This window comes from Eptatretus burgeri, chromosome 9, assembly GCF_056783735.1.
Source record: "Eptatretus burgeri isolate ZD-2024b chromosome 9, Ebu_testis_v1, whole genome shotgun sequence".
Lineage (NCBI taxonomy): Eukaryota > Metazoa > Chordata > Myxini > Myxiniformes > Myxinidae > Eptatretus > Eptatretus burgeri.
Genome location: NC_140969.1, coordinates 19,440,527 through 19,454,430, shown reverse-complemented (window position 1 = coordinate 19,454,430; position 13,904 = coordinate 19,440,527). Strand labels below are relative to the sequence as shown.

The 13,904-nt window shown below is 40.3% G+C and overlaps 1 protein-coding gene across 3 annotated transcripts in view; it reads left to right on the top strand.

Moving 5' to 3' along the window:
- The window catches only part of LOC147019652 (voltage-dependent calcium channel subunit alpha-2/delta-2-like), a 388,928-nt gene extending 375,363 nt beyond the window's left edge, over window positions 1-13,565 (top strand). For all 3 annotated transcript variants that reach the window (XM_085894265.1, XM_085894263.1, XM_085894264.1), the window contains 6 exons: window positions 730-782; window positions 3,782-3,837; window positions 4,109-4,238; window positions 5,997-6,112; window positions 10,518-10,600; window positions 10,980-13,565. In XM_085894265.1, coding sequence (XP_085750391.1) covers window positions 730-782; window positions 3,782-3,837; window positions 4,109-4,238; window positions 5,997-6,112; window positions 10,518-10,600; window positions 10,980-11,093 — 552 coding nt within the window. In that variant the 3' untranslated portion in view covers window positions 11,094-13,565. The remainder of the gene's footprint in view (window positions 1-729; window positions 783-3,781; window positions 3,838-4,108; window positions 4,239-5,996; window positions 6,113-10,517; window positions 10,601-10,979) is intronic.
- Window positions 13,566-13,904: the final 339 nt, after the last annotated feature.

Sequence of the window (13,904 nt, the reverse complement as noted above, 5' to 3'; positions counted from 1 at the left end):
TGACAGGATTTGGGCTTAAGGAGAATCTCAGTGAAGTTCGTGCCAAAGCTGCTAACGATCGAGCAGAAGCAACTCCGTTTGGAGATCGCACAGGACATGCTGGAGACTGTGAACAGCGATCCCAACTTCTTCAACACAGTGATCACTGGCGATGAGACCTCAGTGATCCATCATTTTGTCAAAAACGAAAATCCGACGGTGCTCACTTACACTTCCTCTCTCATCGGCGGTCTGTCGGCGACTGACAGCATCTGCAGGCGGGAAAATATTCACGCATACGGATTAGGATCGCCTACATACGTGCACCAAACCATGCCTCCCTAGCTTCGTTTGTTTAGACACGAAAAATTAAGGTTGGATACTTTTTGAACACACCTCGTACATACATAAGGGGCTTCCCAGGTTCAAAATTCCATATGCTGTGTTGATTTGTTTGCTGTCTCCTCATGGTCTTGTCCTGAGGTTCTCCACAACCGTTAGTATTAAAACAAAGAACATTCAATCATGGAGGAAGATACATCCAGTTTATTCATTCCATAAGTCCCTTATTTGTTTAATTGCAATGATTCTCATCCTGCTTTTGTCATAATGCAAATATTCTTGGACATGCATGTTCTATTGTAAAAGAGCTGAGTATTGGTTGAAAAGCCTGATGAGTGAAGTCATATCGCACCGGTGGCTGAAAATGTGTGAATTTAACTCGTATCCCCATGACTCGTTCTTTTGCAGCCACGGATACCAGACCTGCTCAGCCTCACATGGTGGTTGTCTGCTACAGCATGGTAAGCAACCAAACTTTAAAAAGCTATGACAGCTACAGGGAGGCTAAGAAATGTTTTTCACAACCCAACAAACAATTACTGCTCAGTTTGTGTTAACTTGCTGCTCTGATGGAGATAACACAAGGGCAGGCAATAAGGGGTCCAAGACAGGAGGGAATTATGCACAGCTGAAAATATTTATCATTTCGTTGGAGAAAGCTCCCTAAGTCTGGTTGCATCTTCGTCTTCGTTCATATGCAGCGCAAGGCTGTGGGGTAGCGTCATTGGCTGAGGGTGCAGCTGTGCTGCTGCTGTATTGCCTTCTGTTGGCAGGAATTTGGAATTTGATCAGGGTGCCTGCGATAGCTTTCCTACTCTTCACAAAGGACACTGTGGGACCTTTAACTTCCACCAACGAATGCCGGCAGACTGGATGCCTAGTTTTACATCCATCTGAGAGACGATGCATACATATGATGAATCACCTCGCCTGTGAAACATCAGGATGACAGTTTACAGCTGTGTCAGGATTCAAACCCAGGCTAGACAGCTTAGAGGTGAGTGTGTGTGACCCTGTAAGCCATCCTATCAGCTCTGGTTGTGTCTAGATGTGGTTACATTATGGTAGGTTTGCAGAGCTCAATTAAAAAAAAAACATTATCTCTTCAATGAGGATTGAGCAGCAGACCGACATCATCTTCAGAGCCATTCCATCCGCCATCACCTTGAGCTTAGACGTGGTCATATTAAAATCTAAACACAACTTGGTTTATACAGACAATGCCTTGATCATGAATACCTACTGTATTTGTACTTTTTTGTGACCAGCATCTCCAAAGGCAGAAATGTTTTGGATGAAGCACTCCAAATCAATGATGCATTGATTGGGCCTTAGTCCATATGCTGATGGACTAAGACTCACTGATTAACTAGTAACTCTAGATTTTCAAAGGGAACAGGAGGGAGGGAGGGGATGAGAGTTGTGTGGTTGAGAAGACGTCCTGTAAGAGTATAGAGGAAATGTTCATTCTGAGCAGAAGTACATTTTTGGAAACTTCATCTTCAGATTATCGTCTTCATGACACAGCAATATCACACGCAGATGCACTGCACTATTCAGCCACTTTATTGGGATATTTATCAACAATCTTAGTGAATCCTCCTTCGTGTAATGGGGAATTGACTGCAAATGTTGCTATAAAGTGTCTCAAATAATGTTAATCCGTTCACCAAACTGTAGTGATGCATAAACGAATTAAATTCAGAATAAAAGGCCATGGGAACACAATCAACGACCGTCGGTATGAAGGCTTTGAGAACATTGAAAATTGCATGATAAACAAGAAAAAGAGCAATCAGAGATTGCGGACCCTCGCCAGGACTTCTTTTGAGTAGTATATTTTTAGAGGTTTTAGGGTAAATCTACTATGGCTGCCAAACCATGTGACCTATGATATTATATCTGTCAACCTTTTGTTCCTCATGGACATGCGGTCATACATGTAAAGTTTTGCCTCGATTTATTCAGCCACTTCAGAGAAGAAGATTTTTGAAGGTTTAAAAAAAAAAAAGGGCTGCCAAATCACGTGACTGATGATGTCATTAATTATTTTCTGTGGACCATTTTATCCTGAGATGACCCTCAAAATTTTTCATACTGATCAGATGTGGCGTTCTACTTATGCAATTATGACGTCATAACGAGGGCCCCTGTGATGTCGTAAAATATCAACCTCATTCCCCAAGAGGAGTACTTGCCATGTGCCAAGTTTCAATTTTGTTCTTGGTGCGATTTCAGAGATACAAAGGTCCCAAATTTTTGCGTTTTTCAAACATGGCTGCCACACCACGTGACCTATCCTGTCCCAATAATTATCATCACAACATTCTACATGAGTAGTCGCTCCAATGGTGAAAATTTCGTCTCAATCCGACAAGCGGTTGCGAAGAAAAACACAAAAGTTCTGTGCGGACAGACAGACAGACAGACAGACAGACAGACAGACAAACACACACAAAGAAACAGACCCAAATCCAATGCCCTCTCCAAATATCTAGATGTGAAGTATTCTGAAGGAGGCAATACAGGACAGGGATGTTTCCAGAATTTACAGGAACTGAGTCAAGGGTGTTGTCTCACCAAGTTGGTGAAAAGAAGCCTGGTGTTGGCTTAGTGGGTAGCGTGGCTGGCTTAGGATCTTGGGATCTTAGGGTCCTGAGTTCGAGCCCCATTGGCTGCTGAATTAACACCAGGTGGGGTTGACTTAGCCTGTCATCCTTCCAAGGTCGGCAAAATGGATACCAGTGTACTGGTGTAGAGGCACAGCATCAGCGGCAAAGTCATGCCTCAACAACAATCATCACTACCCAGCAGTCAAGCTGCCATGCTCAAGAAAAAGAAGATAAAAAGATGGGGTGATGAGATGGCCTCGAGGTACGCACACACACCTCGAAGCTGTCCAGCCTGGGTTTGAATCCTAACCCAGCTATAAATTGTCATCCTGGCATTTCACAGGCAGGGTGATTTATCCATTTGTATGCCGTCTCTCGGATGGACGTTAAACTGGCATCCCGTCTGCCAGCATTCGTTGGAGAACGTTCAAAGATCATATTTGTGTCCTTCGTGAACATCAAATTACAAATTCCTGCCATAACCAGCAGAGGGCATTGCATCAGCGGTACAGCCACACCCTCAGCCAGTGATGCTGCCCAACAGCCTTGTGCTGCATATAAATGAACGAAGAAGAAATTCAAATATTTTAAATATAATACTGTAGTCCTGAAACATCATTTCCAGAACGTGTCTTATATATTGAGCTCATTCAGCAGCACTGCACATTTCTATTCGACATAATAATTTAGTACATAGTTTTAAAATCGAATTAGATAGGAATCTTGACTTCCTTCCTTGTAATAAGCGATCAACTCTTATTGTGCTGAACTAAGCATGATTTTTCTTTTTAACTTATAGCTTCTTGATTGCTTCTTTGGAAAACCCCTGCTTGTCTCTTGATGAACAGGTCCATGATACAGCAGCTTCTTTACAAACTCACTCTACCCAGCTGGTACAACACAGGTAAATAAATATTTTTCCTCCAATATCCTCGGACAAGTCAATAACTTCCAAGCCATATCCATGGGATACTGGATCAGCAATTCAACCATGTTAAATGTACTCGTTGTTGCGTCGTATTGCGTTCCATCACCCCACAAGTTGATAGTATCATGAAGTATGTGATTATTTATTTGTTATTTTCCTCAAAACATCTGCACACCATATGTTTATATTAGGTGGCGTTATTAGTTTTTCTTTGGTGGTAAGACATTGGGTGGATATTGTGCTGTAGGCTTGGCTGTGCAGGCTGAGGACACTGCTATGATGCTGGACACAGGATGCATGATACTCCAGACACAGTTCTACTTCACAAACAGCAGCAAGTCCTTCCACAGAGAGATGATTTGTGGGAATTGCAGCCGGTGAGATGAAGCTTACCACCACAGCCTTTCGATATACATTTACAACCTTTATAACCTTTAGAATAACCCTTTATAAAAATGTTCTCAAGGGTAATTCTCATGTGTTCTAAAGGGTAATTCTCAAGGTTATAAATGTTCTAAATGGTAATTCTAAAGGGTTCTAAAGGGTCATTCTAAAGGTTATAAATGTTCTAAATGGTCATTCTGAAGGGAAATTCTAAGGGTTCTAAAGGGTGATTGTAAAAGGCTCAAAAGGGTAATTATAAAGGATATAAATGTTCTAAATGGTAATTCTAAAGGGTTCTAAAGGGTCATTCTAAAGATTATAAATGTTCTAAATGGTCATTCTGAAGGGAAATTCTAAGAGTTCTAAAGGGTGATTGTAAAAGGCTCTAAAGGGTAATTCTAAGGGGTAATTATAAAAGATAATTCTGAAGGGTAATTCTTGGGGGTTCTGAAGAGTAATTCCAAAGGGTAATTCTAGGGGGGTTCTGAAGGGTAATTCCAAAGGTTATAAAGTGTACAGTAATTCTAGAGGGTGATTCTAAATGATGATTATAAGGGGTGATTCTAATGGGTTTCATTCCTTTCTAGGCTTTGCCTATTTCATATTAAAAATGCCAATTTGAACCGCTTCCTTTGGACACAGGTGCAATTTTTAATTACTATTATTTTTGTTATTATTATTATTATTATTATTATCTATATATTAATACTGAAGGACCAATTTTGTGCTCCTCCTCACGGTCGCGTCACGTTTTTCTCGGTACTGTGACCTGGACTGAAAGAAACTTCGTACCTGTAAGAGTGCATCGCACATAGTGGCAATAGTCAACCTTCAACTCTGAAGCATCTATATATTAATACTGTACAGTATCAAGTTTTGTTCAAATCGGGCAACGAAAAAAAATTATTAAAAAATCAATTCCCGATTCAGTTAAGTAGTCTTCAGGAGAATTTGATCAATGCAAACAACCTCTGCTGTATTGTCCGCTGGAGCGATCTTTTTTTTTTTTCTTGAAATGATTTATTTAATAAATCTCAAACATTTAGTATAGACAAAGAACGATTTATTTTTAAGCATAAAATAAACATCACCATTTTGATCTAATACTTCCGTGATCATGAATAAATAAAATTGTGTTTAGAAGAGTATGCACAATAATTTCTTCAACTTTCTTTTCTCCGTTTTTTTCTTTTCAAATTGACACGCAATATCAAGTTTTGTTCAAATCGAGCAACGAAAAAAATTCTTAAAAAATCAATTCCCGAATTCAGTCAAGTACTCTTTGGGAGTATTTGATCAATACAAACAACCTCAGCGGTATACTTTGCTGGAGCTATCTTCTTTTTTTTATGATTTTTTTTTATCAACTGCTGTCACAACGGGAACCCAACGGGTTCATGGGTCATCTAGTATTTATTAGATTTGGCTGAAGGGAAATTTGGCTCTTTGAAATGTCAGAAGGTGAAACGATGCTATATATATTCCATTTTTTCCATCGGTAACAAAGTCCATGAACATTTATTTGTGCATTGCCTTGGAGCCTAATCGGTCATTTTGTGCACCGAGACTGCATTGTATTTAAGATTGATTACATGTGGCTGAAAATATTTGGTTTATACAGTTCTGTATATTCTTTTGATCCTAAATATGCATTGTCTGAAGATCCAAGATTTGAACAATGAAGCTTATCCCCAGGGGGCATGTCTTGCCCACATAAACCTCATGTTTGTGACAACTTGTTCTTTGTACAGGGTTTTCCATGCTGAGAAGTTGGGCAGCAGTAATCTCGTCCTGGTCGTTGCAGAGCAGGTCCCACAAGGTTGCCCACTGTGCTCTAATCTTCCTTCACTGCAGATTCTTAAAAAATGTATCCTTTATGTAATAAAAGTGTGTTGTGTCTAAATGCACAAACAAAGAGAAAACTAGAAAACATCCCAAAACGCAAAGCCTGTTCACGACCACTCTGTACTTGAACTAAACCTGACAAAAACAACAGCTAAAATAAAATATGTAAAATTTATTAATTAGTGTTCTCCATGTTCTCATAATAAAGGCGTTTGCCAAAAATTTGATAATAAAAGCTCAAATGTTAAACTAGAAAGCATCTCAAAATGCAAGCAGACAAAACAAAGAATCACAGAAACGATGGGGTTTTTAACCCGGTGGAGAGGCTAATGGGGTTATTTGCACTCACTGTGACTTTGACATTTTGACCTAATTATTAATTCATGTTCTCCATATTCTCATAATGTTTCTTGAGAATCTCATGACAAAAGATCAAATGGTAAAGTTATGGACTGGACAGACAGACAGATAAACACAGATACGCATACACATATCGTTTTTCTTCACACACACAACTGTTCCTAGCAATTCTATCACACACACACAAAAACAAACACAAACACACCAAAAATAAAATATATATGAAATATCAATAATAATAAAAAAACAAACACACACATACCCACAAACAAACAAAAACAAACACACACATACACACTTTCCCGACCACATTGATCATCAGCTGAGCACTGTTCTTCCTCGAGGTTTCGATCCTTTCAGCCCAGAATCTCTCTAAACGGCGGATCCACAACCTCGGTCACGGATCCATGTCAGTAGATTACCCACATCAGTGGATCAACAACCTCAGTTGCATCCAAGCAGTCAGTCAACACACAAGGATCAAATAAATACAGAATAAACATATAAATATCGAAGAAACAGTGCAATGGATTTTCCACTGAAAGATAATGACAAATCAGCAGGAGAAGCCTCACCAGAAGAAATGTCAATCATCACACACATCTCGTTTTTTTCCACACACAACTGTTCCGAACAATTCTGTCACACACACAAAAACAAATAAACAAACACACACAAAAAAATAGTAACAATAATAAAAATTAAAAACACACATACATCGACACAAACAAAAACAAACACACATACACTTATGCAAACACACACACACACACACACACACACACACACACACACACACACACACACACACACACACAAACACACACACACACACACACACACAGTGATTGCAAAATCCCACCTCACACTGCAATAACATTAGCCGATGAGCTAATAATGTACAACTACAAGGGCACTCGGTAGAGCGCATACCTCCGCCACGCAATGCCTGATCCACGAGAACATATCCGGCCCAATACGTTTTTGAAAGATCATTGTATATGTCGGTTTTGGTTCCATCTCTCAATGGTGAATAATCACCTAAAAAATTATCAGATCCGGATTCGGATCTTCAACCAAATTGAATCAATTATTCCTTGTCACACACCAAACATGTCCACTGAGTTTCGTCCGAATCCGTCCACAACTTTTTGAGATATCCTGCACACACACAAACAAACAAACAAACAGACAGGGGTGAAAACATAACCTTCTTCACCTTCGGTACCAGTGTCAAGAAACTGATGCGGTTTAGACATTTATTCTATCAAAGAGTTGTTTTTTTTGTGTACAGCTCATGGAGGAGCTAAATGACAGGACAGCGGGTACACAAACTGACAGGGGATCAAAGGGGAACAGGGAGCCAAATATATCACACACACACACACACACACACACACACACACACACACACACACACACACACACACACACACACACACACACACACACACACGTGAATGAATTGCATAAAGGGAAGAGATGGGAGGAGGGAGGGGGGCAGTTGAGCAGAAAACAGCAGGGATGAGTATGGGAGGAAGTATGAGGAGATTATGGGCAATACTCTTAAAAAAAACTAGAGGGAAGGGTACATAACTGATGAAAGGACTCAGTTCCACAGTTGAGAGAATAGAGGATGAAAGAATGGAGGTGAACATTCAGCTTCGAATTCGGGAGGGTAACGAGGTGTGGGATTGTGGAAGAAATGAGTGTGACCTGGGCAGGTTGGAGGACAGAACGATGAGAGAGTGGGAAGACTGAGGCCAGAGGTTCCTCAAATTACTCAAATTTAGCAAAAACAACAATCGCTTAAGGCCCGGTCACACCTTGATGTTTTAGCCAACGTATGCCGATTTTTGAATTTTTTTTCTAAAACGCTGGCACACGTTGAATACGTTATGGGTAAGTTTTGATAACATTGAGAGCACGCTGAAAAACACTGCCATACGTCGTTGTACGCTGGCTTTAAACGTTGTACTTTTTGGTTGTCCTCAAATTTTTTCATGCTTGAAATTTCATGACGTATGCCGGCGTATGACTCGCACGTTCCGCTACGCTGGCCACAAGTTGTATGCACGGTCTGCGATCGTTGACAGACGTCAACACATGCTACTTGTAAGTTAATCATAAGTTGAGACACGCCGAGGTAATGTTTAGCGCACCCGAAACTTATTTCTAACCTATGATTAACGTGTTGTTGGCACGTTACGCGATCGTTGCCACACATCGACAGACGTTACTTTTAAGTTACTCATAGGCTGAAAGACGTCGGTATAATGGATCGTCCTTGCGTCAGCGTCCACGGCCACGGCCAGGACACTTATTTGCAGCATTCTTCAAACTTTTCTTCGGCATGACGAGGATGTTCACACTTCGATGTCTTGCTTGGCTATGATTCCAATTGTCCATCGGCAGCGTCTATTTAAAATAGTCGAGTTTGAGCGTTTTAACACGTTCAGAAGAAACGCTTCAAATTTCCAAACCCCAGCGTGAAAAAACAAAGGCGAGTGACAGCAATTTAAATCGTTCATTGTAAACAATGAAAATAGCTGAGTGGTACCGTTTAAAAGTCGTTGAGTGTAAAAAAAATCCAATTGTTGAGCGCAAGCGTCTACTTTCAATAGAGTAGATGCAGCCATTTAAATCGTTGAGTTTATCATTTAAATCGTTAAACGCAAGGACGATCCATCATAACCCACACCCTCCCCCTCACACTCCCCTACTACTGCCAACATGAACAAACTACTACTAATACTAATACTAATACTAATACTGATACTGATACTGTTACTGCTGACATGGACATCGACTCAAAAAGGACTCGAAAACACTGTTGGGTTCCCCTTTTATGAGCAGCATTTTTATATACCAATTCCCAAAACCGCTGGGAACACGTCTTTATATGGCAGTTGTAAGTTAGAAACACGTTCATTTTTTTTTTTTTTGTCGACCGGAAGACGTCATTGGAATACGTCTACATATGTTGATGTGTGTTGGGACTACGTAAAGAATTGGTTCAAAGCACGTCAAACATAAGTTAGAAATAAGTTTCGCGTAAAAAAGACATTACCGCGACGTGTTTCGACTTATGAGTAGCTTATAAGTAGCCTTTGTGGACGTGTGTAAGCGTCCACATATCGTGTGTACAACTTATCCCCATCGCATGCGGAACCTGTGTCATACGCCGAGTACGTCGTAAAATTTTGAACATGTTTAAAATTTCTTGACGTACTCTACTTACTACGACGTATGATAGCGTACTTTAGCGTTGTACTCACATATACCAAACTTACTCATGCCGTATTTGACGTGCCCCAACGTTTTCGACACATTTTTCTTAGGTCGGCATATGTTGGCAAGATCGCCAAGGTGTGACCGCGATGTTGACACTTCCATTTCTACGGCAGTTATGATTCGAATTGTTGTGCGTCAGCCTTTTAATAGGCTACGTCACGACATCGTCGGCGATGCGTGCAACGCGCTATGCCTAAGTTAGACTATCGTTGGGCATCGGTTGTGTAGGCCGACAACAGGTTCAGCATTCGTTGGTATAAGTTATCTATAACACAACGAAACGTTCTGTGTCCGTTACCAATGCGTTATACATAAGACCAAGTCGCTATGAATACGTCCGAATCTTTAAAAAAAAACATCAAAAGTTCAACATAAGCCAGCGTTTTAGATACATTTTAATACGTTGCCATCGTTGGCTAAAACGTCAAGGTGTGACCGGGCCTTTACAATGTGCAAGAGTCATACGTCGTTTTCTGTCGAAATGTTTGCTGCATGAGCAATTACAGAATCATGCTACATTTTTCACTGATATAATCAACAGTACAGTATATTAGTTGCTTTTGTGCTGCTGAGCAGCTCAATGTGGTCATTTTAGACTTCTATAACACCATATTTGCTGCAACCCCACTCTCCGTTATCTTCTGGTGGCGTAATACCACATGTGTACGTGATGTCTTACTAATGCAGCAGCTTTTAACTCGTATCACTCTATGTACAATAAAATGAACTATGAGCCTGCCCTTAACCCACACACCTGTAATTCCAAATTTCAGCCAAAGGTCCTGACCAGTGTCAGATGGCTGAGGAACCAAGGTACCGGAAAGGTCCTGAGCTTTGTTTTGACTACAATACAGAAGTAAGTAAGAATCGCTACGGAGCATTCCACTCCAAGAAAACGATCTTTTTAATTTGGTTTTTTTAAAAATATTTTGCCATTTCTTTCACATGACTGTACCCTTATATTAATTTTTAAAATGTTAACGTTGTTAATGTTTCACTTTGTCTATTTTCACTTTCAACAATTTTCAGTTACTATCCACTTTTGTCCTTACCTTCTCTTTTTCTTTTGTCTTTTATTTACTCATGCTCTTAATTTATTTATTTTTTTCCTCTTATTTTGTTTTTTTCATCCCAACATTCTTTTGTTAGTAGCCCATTCTACATTAGTTTGGCTTTTCTGAAATTTAAATCCGTCATTGCAAATGCTGAATAATCGTGAGAACCTCTTCTTTCAGGAGGATGTATCTGAGTGTGGAGATGGCACCATTATGAGGCCCTCTCTCAGCATCCTGTTGATTCTGCAGTTGCTATTACTGTGGCCAGCGTTCACACCGCTGCTACAATCATGAACCTCACTGACTATCACTAAACGTGCTTCAGCACCACTCGCCTGAGCAAAAACCATAACTATTTTCTGATAGTGCCAGTCTTTCCCAGTCTTAATTGCACAATTACATCTTTCAACGGCGGATATGTCATAATGACCCTCAAGGCCACAGGAACAACCAAGCCCTCTTTAAAATGTAAATAGGAAATTTACATGTGATGTTCCCTTTTTATTTTTTAGAGAAAGCCTTGTGATGGGCTTCCCACAGGTTTGAATCATGAAATTTTTTGGTCGAGTACTGTGCAGTCATTCCTTTGTACACATCCATAGAAAGGCACATGTCAGGGCTTTGAGACAGGCAGCAAAGCAGGTGGTGTAGCATGTGTTGTTAAGAAGGTCTTGTGGACGTTGCAATTTTTTTTTCCTCTTTCGTCACAAAAGCAGTTTGTGAATAAGTTCAGTGGAGGATAATCATTGCAAAAGAGCACTTTGTAACAGAAGCTTCTAAACCTGTAACTAGACGTTCAAATCCATGACCCATTCATTCTACATATGCCATAGCTGCTGCCATACAGCTGCTCTGCCATTACCTTGCTGTTTAATTATTATTTATCAAGTGATACAAATGTTTTTCTTTCCTCTTATAAATAAGTTTATTCGAAAAAACTACCGAAAAATAATTTGCCTTTTTGCATTTATATTACTTGAATCTGGAGGTCAGTTTGTTTATTTCTATTAATTTTTCAACGAGGGCAAATTCAAGTGACGGACCAATGTTATCATTACACCAAATTGCTCGATAATTTGGAGTGACAGGTTTTAACCAATCAGCTTAAGTTTTCTATTTCCCGCTCTCGATAAGATTTGTCCAATAAGAAAGGAAACTGAGTTACTGTGATTTTGTGTCTGTGAGCGTGTGCCTGTTTTCAGTAATGACACTTTTCATACAAAATACATTCCAGGTGGCTTTCACCTAACTGCTGTTGACATTGTGTAGATAAATTCAGATGGTATTTGGAAAAAGCTTTGGGAAAGAAAAGAAAAAAAAAGTTCTTGATAAGCCAAAGTGTTGTACATTGTGAATATGGCTTATAATGATATTGCGAACTGTGTGATGTGTGGATCATCCGCTGTGAATTCATACTCAGTCATGAACCTTTCCCTTCAAATACGATATTAACTTAGGAACCCATTTTCCTGAATGGGTCAAATTCTGGGGCCATGATCTCGGGTAATGATGAATTGCCTTTTGGAGAAAAATCTGCAAATCAAAGAGTCGGTGGAAGAGGATCGTTAACATTTGTGACCGACTGTTATGGTGTTTAGGATTTGAAGGGTGTCGGCCTTTACAATGTGGAATTAACGTCTTCCTGTCCCACTGAAGAATAAAGAAGATTTGAAGTATTGGCTGCTTCACTTGACGGCCAGCAAAAAAACTTCAATTTTGAAGTTGTAATGTGTGACATGGCTTCCTTCTGAAAGTATCATTGCCAAGTATGGATTCCAGTAAACTCTGCACGAGTGAGTGCGTGTGCATAAATGTGTGCGTGCGTGGAGTGAAAAACTGCCTGTTTGCTGGAACAACTTAAGTAGTTCTGTTTTGGCCTTCCAATTCTCAGACCTAAAATCTCAATTATGGAGTGGTGTTCAACTGATGATCAAAGGTGTGTGTGTGTGTGTGTGTGTGTGTGTGTGTGTGTGTGTGTGTGTGTGTGTGTGTGCGTGCGTGTTGGTGTGCGTACAGACAACGCATGCATAAGAGACAACAGAAAAACTTTTTGACAGGCAAAAATTTATATTGAGGATGTTTCCTTCCATTTCACATGGGGATCTTTTAGACTTCCAGGAATAGGACAGTTGACCAAGTTATGAACGGTTTAAATCCAGCCTGGGTGTACAACACACCCACTCTCCCCCAGCTGGCCTAAAAATCAAGCCAGTAACCTGGCATGCCTGGACATTGCTGTGGTTACCTCCTAAGGAGACTCCTCATACTCCACATGTAGGCTTGTTTAACCTGTGTGTATTGTGGTTCATCCTTGTCGTGGTCCCAATGCATCTTACTTGCAAGTTCTCCCCTCACAAGCCTTTTGCTGACTTCTTTCTCCACAAGTCTGACCTCCAGGAACCACGTTAAAGCAAGGAGGTTCCTTACCAAATGAGAAGCTTGCCCATCCTCACTGTGTGGGTTATTAACATTACTATAAAGCACAGGACTGCACATCATAGACTTGTGTTACTTCGGCTTCATGCACAGAGTCCGGGTGGTTCACTGTGCCATGTAATCTACTTGGATTATTTTAAAAAAATACTTTGCAACAACAAAATGTTTGCTCACAAACACACTGTGGCTAACTTTATAGCTGCATATGTACATGATATATATTTTCTTGTGCTCTGGGTTTCGCTTTTGTTTTGATTGGCGAACCATGCTGCTGGTTACCTAGGGGAGTGATGTGTACAGAAGTGTTTGAAAATACAATGTGTGATGATGGATCTCGTTTCTTGATTCATTCTCAAATAACTTCATTACTTATTGACCCAAGGAGATAAAACCACATGGAGTGGATTCCTCACCTGCAAGCTTAAAGGGACTCGAGGTCCAATTTCAGTTGTTTGTTTTAGTACTTGAGTAAATACGGATTGCGAGTATGACCGCACTGGCTGCTTGGTCGAGTGGTTAAAGACCTGTTTCTTTCTACACTGACTGGTGTCCATTCAATTCCCATGGCTACTCGATCTCACAAACTCACACTTGGGAAGCATTGTGTGTATGCCAAACAACCCTCAGCATGAAGCCTTCATACTGCAGTTGACTGAAGAAGGGTCATTT